The sequence below is a fragment of the Pongo abelii genome, chromosome 11 (genome assembly GCF_028885655.2).
Source record: "Pongo abelii isolate AG06213 chromosome 11, NHGRI_mPonAbe1-v2.0_pri, whole genome shotgun sequence".
Classification (NCBI taxonomy): Eukaryota; Metazoa; Chordata; class Mammalia; order Primates; family Hominidae; genus Pongo; species Pongo abelii.
The window spans coordinates 46,313,432-46,322,500 of NC_071996.2; the positions used below are offsets into that span (position 1 = coordinate 46,313,432).

The 9,069-nt window shown below is 32.6% G+C and overlaps 2 protein-coding genes across 3 annotated transcripts in view; both read right to left on the bottom strand.

Moving 5' to 3' along the window:
- Positions 1 to 245: 245 nt before the first annotated feature.
- Positions 246 to 9,069, bottom strand: part of GTDC1 (glycosyltransferase like domain containing 1) — a gene marked incomplete at its 5' end in the record, with an annotated part of 284,050 nt that continues 275,226 nt past the window's right edge. The window contains 3 exon segments of the mRNA NM_001133298.1: positions 246 to 1,367; positions 6,218 to 6,309; positions 7,010 to 7,080.
- The window catches only part of LOC134759345 (glycosyltransferase-like domain-containing protein 1), a 190,449-nt gene continuing 181,625 nt past the window's right edge, over positions 246 to 9,069 (bottom strand). For both annotated transcript variants that reach the window (XM_063712772.1, XM_063712771.1), the window contains 3 exons: positions 7,010 to 7,080; positions 6,218 to 6,309; positions 246 to 1,367 (listed from right to left, as the gene is read on the bottom strand). In XM_063712772.1, the coding sequence (XP_063568842.1) occupies positions 1,284 to 1,367; positions 6,218 to 6,309; positions 7,010 to 7,080 (247 nt within the window). In that variant the 3' untranslated portion in view covers positions 246 to 1,283. The remainder of the gene's footprint in view (positions 1,368 to 6,217; positions 6,310 to 7,009; positions 7,081 to 9,069) is intronic.

A 9,069-nucleotide genomic window follows, 5' to 3' on the forward strand; every position in this document is an offset into this window, starting at 1 on the left:
CTGTCAGTAAACAGAAGATGGTTTATCAACAGACTTTACCTTAATGACTACAAATGTTTACCTCCTGCTTTCCAGAATGCAAAGAAAATCTTGGAAATGTCATAATATCTTACAAACATTTGCAAAACAGATCCTTGTTCATCCGGAAAAGAAACAATTGTATTCGTTGTCTCTGTCACAAAGAAAACGTTCAGTGAGAAACACATAGGTAGATGTATACATCTATACGTAAATGAATATGCTAATTAAAAATTGCAGTGGGTACTTTATTAAAAATTTATTTTACCATCTAGCCATTCAAAACATCTTTACATCAAAAAACACAGCAGTTTGACTATTGGAATCATAAGCAATTTATCTTGAAAAGGTTATATTTGTAGGTGGATGCAAGTATTTTGGAGAAATATTTCTATCAAAATTGCTGGTTTTATTAGGAGTATTTTGATTTCTCTATTTTTACGCTGGGAAAAAAATTAAAACAAGTATGTCAGTGTTCATTTTATGGGATAGTTGGCTTCACTGTGTTTGTCATGTTTGTCTGAATTACAGCTGTTTATCTTGCAACTTTAAGATTAATTAAATGCAAATGTAACTCTGTGAATCATGGGAATACCTGCCAGACCTCTTATTAATACCTTCACTTAAAACCCCCTGTGCCTGAGAGTCATTAATTTGCTAAAAGAAAAGTGCTAAAGCAGCCCTTTGCCCACAAACAATTCTGCGATGGCTGCCCAATTAGTCCCAAAGCATTCTGATCCTCCTTTCAGGCCTCGTGGCCCTTTGAGGACACAAGAAGGCTCCGATGATAACCTGGCAACCTAGGTAGAAACCCAGCCAAGTGTGAGCGTTTGAAGCTGCAGTTTGGCTGCCATCGTGTCGGCGAAAAGAAAGAATTCAGGCACCATGTCATCCAGTACAAAGGATAAAAACGGATTCAACCGGAAATTCAATGTGGCACCACATATGGGATACATGAGTGCGGTTATACAACAGGCCACATATTTTTTTTGAACAGTCTCCTACATGTGATGCCGAGGACATGTGTAACCATCATAACGTCTCTAGGAATCTGTATTTAATTTGAGTTGGGGTGGTGGCAGGGATTGGAGATCTGAAGCCGCCACAGGTTTGTGGCAGATGGCTCTGTGTCAGCTATGACAAGCAGCCAGGCTCAGCTTCCTCTGCAGATTTTCTTTTCTCTCTGATCAGGTAAATATGGGCACACTCTGGAAAGTTCTTCAGATTCTGCCTTAGGCTGCAAGTTTGTGACTTAGCCCCATCTGTCACAAATCTTCCCTAGGTTCTGTTGTAAGCAGAGACCTGAATTTACCATGTAGGGCTGCCCAAGAAAACGGAGCGATTTCACCCTGCAACGAGGAGGAGGGAGAGAAGAGAAAGAAGTGAAGAGCATTAATGGCTAAAAGATGAAAGTATGCTGAAAATTTATATTGCAGATTTGCATCACTTACGTCAATTACATTTCAAAAAGCCACCAAGTAAATGGTTCTTGAGTTTCATCACCTCAGGAAATCTCAGTTTCTGATTGGTTTAAAGTGTCGTTGTATTTCCAACCAGAGAAGAAGGCTACTGTTTTCTGCAAATGGGTATATTCTGCTGCACACATATTTCTTGGTTTATGTTATGAATGACAACCATTCACAGTTGGATGATGGAAGTTCATCATCCAACTTTTAACTTATATAAACACAAGACACATAACACTGTACATACGAGTTTCTGCCGTGCATTTTACTTTTAAATGATGAAGACACAAAGATAAATGCCATTACTATTATGTGAAATTTAAAAAGTGCTTCATATTTACAACAGGTTTATATTCATTATTTCATTATAGCAGTACCTCAGGGGTAAACTGACATTTAAAAAAATATTCTTCCAGGTTTACAGATGAATCACATAGAGGCCAAGAAAATCACCTAGAATCAGGTTGCAAATGAGTAGCAGAGAGGGACAAAACCTCTGACTGATCTTAATCAGTCAAAGCATATCTGTGATGCTAAAAGGCTTTTTCCTTTTATTTTATTTAGACAAATCAAAGGAAAGCCAGACCAAATAAAAGTGAGGGAGGAGGTGAAGAAGGAGGGAAGGAAGGAAGAGAGGGAAGAAGAAAGGGAAGGGAGGGAAAGGCAGAGGAGGGAGAGAGAGAAAGAGTGAGAGACTGAGACTGAGAATTTGCCTTAATTGTGCTGGTGCAGTTGAGAGCTTTTAGAAGTTCTTAGAACATCACAAACATTTAAGTTTTCATGTTTAAGGAAAAAGTAAGGACTCTGGAGCAGTATTAAAACTAGTGAGCAACACCTTATTCAAATCTAGAGTTTAAGCTCAAATTAAAAGGGGACTATAAGGTGACCAGTTTCTTGAAGGAAACAAAGTAGCTTGTCTGTGGTTCAGGTACATATAGCTTGACATAATCAAGATCACCACAAATGGCTTTTCTGGGCAATGAGTGTGAATTGTAAGCTTAATTATTGTTTGGAATTAGTTTCCGGCAGAACTCTAAGAATTCTTCTCTCTTCCAAATAATAGAAGATTATAAAAGTTTTGTCAATGATGAAGAACTTGAAGAGGAAAACAAAAAAATCAGGAGCTATCACCTGAAAAATCTTAAGAAACTACAAGTCACTCTCAAAAAGCAAGAACAACATCTCTCTCTCTTTTTAAACCAGAGAATACCATTCAATTTATAAATAAAATTAAATGAAAAATAGGATGGGAATGAAAATCTCTTCTGTCAGTCTGGATAATGTCTACCTTACACAACTGCCCTATTTGTACTCTTATATTCATTTCTATACTGGTAACGAGGGAATAGCTATAAAATGTCTTTCAACAGCATTTAAAAATATAATGATCAGGGTTCTCTAAAAGCATGAAATACTAATCTCAAATAATTGTTGAGAATTTTCCATAAGTAAATTCACATAATATAATAAAAGTGAGGCCAAAAAAATACAACTTCACAGTATTAGACTTGCTTGGGTTAGAAAGGAAGAACTATTGTTAGTTTAAGGAGTCAATCCTTAGCTGATTCTTTTATGATTACTTCTAGAAACTTGTGTTCAAGTTAGGCTTAGGAGTCATCGAAGAGCTCCCTATTTTATCTCTGTGAGAAGTATGTGTCCATTGCATCTGCCTGACCTGAAAAAGTACATGTCTCGACAATACAAGTTTATAGTCAATGACTCAACTGTAGACATCAACTTTGTAAGAAGTGATTTTATATTTTCTTAAATTAAGAAAAATGGTTTTAGGTTTTTTAAAATTATTAAGAAACATTTAATTTTTGCATGTATTGGATTTCTCTAACAATCCTAAGGCAAGTGTACGTGTGTGTGTGTGTGTGTGTGTGTAAGACAGAAAGAGACTGAGCAAGTACACACATACATGCAAATGAGGAATTTAAACATTTCAGGTCTGAAACTATTTCAGGTGGGAAGTCATGGACACAAGTGTTCTGCGATAGTAGGAGTCACTTTAAGAAAAAAAGTAAATTCTGTTTCTGCTTTTCACTTACTAGCATTCTGTTTCAAATCCTGCTTCAAGTTATACCCCAAACTCTCACTCATATTGAAAGTATAATGTCTGATGTGAGAAGAAAGCCAAGTGTTAGTAGCCTTATTCTAGTCATTAAATTTCTAAGTGTGAATCCATATGAAAAATCCTATCCTAAAGTGAACTCTATATGATAAGAAGTTGAAATGATTTTAAAATGTAAACTTTTAACAACAAAAAAAGAGTAAGGTGTAAAAATGTAAAAGGAACAAATTAAAGAATTCAGTGACATTCTATCCTTTTAGATCTTAGAAGCATATGTTTTATAAAAGCAAAACAGCACTGTCCAATGAAATAAATCTAAAAATAACTCCCAACATTCTTTTCACAGTACTCACAAAAGATCCTCTCCGACTGCATAAGAAAAGTAGGTAAAAGCTAAAATGCTAATTCTCTAGTATTTAGTAAAAGCAAATGTTACCTGAAAATATGTCTATTTATAAAACACAAGATAAAAAATTACAATAACTTGTTGTATCATTATTATAAAGGTTTAGAAGGCATTTTTTTTTCTGTTTTGGCTTTAAATCCTATAACAACACACAAACTAAATCTGTGGTCCTTCCTGTGCTTTTAACTCTATACCTTGCAACATGCCAGTTTTTCCTAATAATTGTATCATAAAGCTCCTGATTACTTAAAATTTGACTAATTTATTAATTTTTGAAATTAATTGTTAGACAATATCACTAAGCACTATGGATGAAGGCAAATGTGAAAATGTGTTACAGATTTATAAGAGAAAAATCCATGGTAGACAATGCTTAAAAATGAATTATATAAATAAGCTCTTATAAATGCTTTTGCATGAATTACTAATTTATAAAACTTTGAGATGCAGGTTTTTATGGTGTATGAACTAAAATATATTTCAGTACTAACATGTAATAGCTCAATGAAATAACATTTAAGATATAGGTTATCATTTAAATTGTGTGAGGAACAATTTGGTATATTAACAACATACCACTAAGCTGCCATTCTTTTTTTCAGAAGCTGTTTATAAAATAAATAATTATAGCTATGTTATGGCAGTAGCTGAATGAAAATATTTCAACTGGACATCTGCTTTCTTTTCTTACTAGAGGCAACTTGTTGCAGTGACTTTTGAAATGGTTAAAAATTTGCAGAGGTTTAAAATTTGCAGATGCAGAATAACAGGGTTAAGCAGTGTTACAAACTGATACATTTTGATGGTGGAAACATTTATAAATACTTTACCAAAAATTCATCCAAAGAGGGAAAAAAATCAATAATCTGACAAAGAACTCACTGGAAATAGCTTTGTGTCATATATAAAAAATTAATTCATTTACACTAATACTTATATTTCCTCAATTTTCATTATCTGCATATTTTGATAGTCTATCACATGGGAAACTATTTGATTGATATTTCATACAAACAAAACTACTACTGAACTTTAAAAATTAGGAAATATTGAGGTAAATCTTGAACGACCGTTTACTCTGTGGAGCTTCCCATGTATACAATACAATACTATTGACTCAAGGAGTAATACTGAAGCTGGAACTGTTCAGTCAGCATTTTAAACTATTATGAGCTACCTTCTGAACCATTGCCAAGTTAATAGACAATGAAAGATAATGAGCTTGAAATTGGGTGTTAAATTGCATTTTTGGTTCTCTCTTTTTCTTGAAGTTTAACTGTTTCCTGTAGAAACAAAGTCATGTTTTGATGTATCACTATGTAAATATGTATTTTAAGCTACGAACAGGGAAGGGAGAAAAAAAAAGGCAGAGAACTGTATTTCATGTAGAAGGTTATATATTAACATAGGAAAATTAAAATATGTTACATTATAAAACTGCTAGATTGTAAACTATACTGGATTTATGTAAAATGAAGATGCTACATTCGAAGAATATAAAAAGGTATATTACTCATGGCCTAGAGCCACCTTCAAAACTCATAAAGCAGATTTATCCTAGTTCAATTACTTAGACTTTTAGTAGGGCCTCTTTGTGTTGTTATTTCAACAATATAAAATTCTTGATTCAAATAAAGAAAAGAAGATAACGAACAAGGGTAGTGAATGATGATGCTGTTTACACTATTTTCCCTTTGCCATTCAGAGATGAGACTGACATTCTAAAGAAACTGAGGATTTTTTATGTCATTTTTATTAAACTGGACACGAGAAATATTCAATTCTTAAAAATCACCTTTCAAGTAGTTCAAAAATGAACACCAAACTTCACTAATGTCATTCACCTGAATGTTTGAGGACTAAAGATTTCATTATGATGGGAAGAAAGGCTTATCCTCATTAGTATAATTGTAGAATCTTTCCTTTACTTCCTTTTAAACTAATGAGTTACATTAATCCAGGTTCATTTTTATAAGCCTCTAGGGGCTAAATGTAAAGGACAGTCATCTTAGAAAACAATAAATTTAAAAAAAAAGCATGTACCGTGCATTAAGTGCACGTATTTCATAAGACCTAGGTTAATACAACTGGCATCCAGTTTAATTAATCCTTGTTAGTGTAACAACTAATATCCCTCCCTAGCATGTTTCCTTTAAACATTAGTATGTTAATTAAATGTTTTTTTTTTTTTAAGATTTTTCTTTGTACTTCAATATGGCATTTATACCATGTAAATCTCTTCTCAATAACTACCTTATAGAGATGTTTTCTTATAATATCTGGTCTCTTGCAGAAATTCTGGAGCCTTTTTGAAAGCTGTTCAGGTGTAGAATACAGATATTCAGCTGCAGGAAAAACAGATACATTTTTAATGAAACAAAAACCTCAAAGCACACACTCGATATTAGTCACTTTACTAATTAAAAATGCATATTGCTCTGTGCCGCCTCGTGTTTTACATTATTTAAGCATGATTTTATAAGGTTACCTCAGCTCACAAGGATGTTTAATGCTAAATAAGACTGTGTAGTTGTGCTGTTTAGACATCTCCTTTGGGTGATTAAAATACATTATTCTAATGTAACACAATGCATATGTGATATATTTAGTGATGAGATTTTTTTTCAAAGAACTGGTACTATAGCCTTATGTACCCGTACAACAGTTGCATATTATTAACTAGTCAATTGTTTAAATAATGTGGTGTGACTTTCAGTCCCTGATTTTTCTGTGTGTATCATTAAAAAAAATCTGTAAGCAATTGCAGCAACACTGACCTGCTTATAAAAATCCATCATTATGGGATGTGTATGCTAACAATGAAGAATGTTATTTGAAAACTTGCTTTTTTGTTATCTTAAAAGAACAGATGGTAAATATAAGCTTACTCTAATGTATTAAAACACATAAAATTTTCCTTAACACTAACATGTTGACTTGCCAAATAAACAATTGCTCCTGCCTAAGTTTATTTTCAAACTTTCTAATTTAGCATGAATCATATATTAAATCTCAATAAAGATGAATGCACATTAAAGCAGCTACCTGGAAATATTTCGGGATAAACCAAGTCTTTAGGACAAAGTGGGTAACACCCACAGTACACAGCTTCCAACCTAGAAAAATTTTAGAAAGAGGGTAAGAATATATTAAAAAGACATTACCATCATAGCCAGAAAGTGGTTTTGTTTGCCTGAGTTAACAGAATGAGCCCAGAGTTAACTGGGACAAAAAACATGGTCGGCAGTATAATTCTAAAAGCCAAAGTTGCTCTTTTAAAAGACTTTATTGATCATATATGAATTTCATAGAACAGAACCAACAGCATATGTTTTGTTCACTGAATTAATCAAAGCGCAGCTCTGCATTTTTTTTTGTTTTTAAAATACTGTTTAACACATTTTATAATCAGCAGATAAACACATGTAACAACATGGTAAAGTATGGACAGCTTTTCTTAATAATGCTGCAAAGCCTCAGAATGTTCATTTTTCAAAAATGTTTAAATAAAATAGCAAATACTTAACTTTAGCACTGTCGCTGTAGAAAAGATTGGGCACTTTTAAAAGCATCAGAAAAAAATTTACAATCTGTTGTAATGGGGCATTTTCATTTTAAGCTCACGCTTCAAAACAATTTGTTATTATGCAGAATGTAAAACTCTTCCCCCTTTTGTTGAAAAACTCTCATGAAGATTACTTTAATGAACATTTTGCTTTCTTGACTAAAAATTCAGCTCACTTTCCATTTTATCAGCAAAGAATGCTTGTATTATTAAACAAACAAACATGAAAGTTTCACTTTGTGAGAGGATTTCCCCATGGACCCACCTATGGGAAGTTTTTCTTCACGTCACAGTAGAAGGGTTAAGCAGAAGGAAGGTATTGCATCTTCCTTCTGTGTTAGCCCTGCATAATAGCTATTGATCTGACATATAATCAACTTTAAAGATACCACTGTCATTTCTGTTGGCTAGAAATTATGCAGTGAAATTCAAAACACCCTTTAAAATATGTTTATTTTATGAGAAACTTTGAATTGCATCCAAAATGTTGACCAAAGGGGAAATTTATTTTGAACTGCAGATTTTTTTCAACCCAAGAGTACTCTGAAGTCATGTCAGTGTTTACCTTGTTTATTTACAGTGACGAAGTACATGAAACTTAAGCTGTTTTTAAGTGGCTGATGTTTTCCCTATTTTCCTATGTTAACTGAAATTAAATGAAAAGTATTTACTTTGAGCTGCAAATTTTGGAAAAATACTTAGTTCAAAGTTTTGCTTGAGAACTGACAGAAGTTACAAAATAATCTGGTGGGAAGGCACAGGTTCTGGTTACCAATTATTAATTTCAGAATGCAAACTAATACCTAATATTTTTTGATACATAGGGTACACATAGAAATTCTTATTATAAGCACAGCTATAAACTACACTGTGACTGTATTATAAAACACTTACAAAAGTTTTGAGTTTATAAACCAGTGATATTCTTTATGGACCAAAAGAAAATATGCAGTTTATCTGAAGACATTCAGTTTTTAAATGCTGTGCCAATCGAAAAGCAAGTACATATGAACATTCTCTTATAATTACATAAAATCAAAAGAGTGAAGTCATAGGCATTTCAGAGAGTGCACATGTTATCTGCTTTTTAATAATAGATTTGAATTAGAGTGTTCTGTTCCCCGAAAGAAAATTGCAGGCCAAGTTACATTTTGAGTCATCGTATGAATATGTACCATGCCGTTTCCAAAAAACCTCTGCTAATTAAAATACAGTAAGATAGAAATGGCATTATTTGATTTAGGAAGAAAAAATTGACAAATTTTGGATTTCAACTTCTATTTGTAAATTATGTTAGTCATGGTTATATTTCTAATTCATCAAGGAAAAAACCACCATCTCTTTTGGTTCTATTTTTGACTTGTTATGATATACATTACTTAGATGAGGACTATGTTTTAAAATATATTAAATAGGCCATAGTATTTTAAAACCAATTTATAAAATTCATTTTCATAAGTTTCTCATTTTATTTTTTTTTAATTATCTAATGACAATAATACAATTATTCATCACTTCAATTCTTAGGCACTACCAGTTA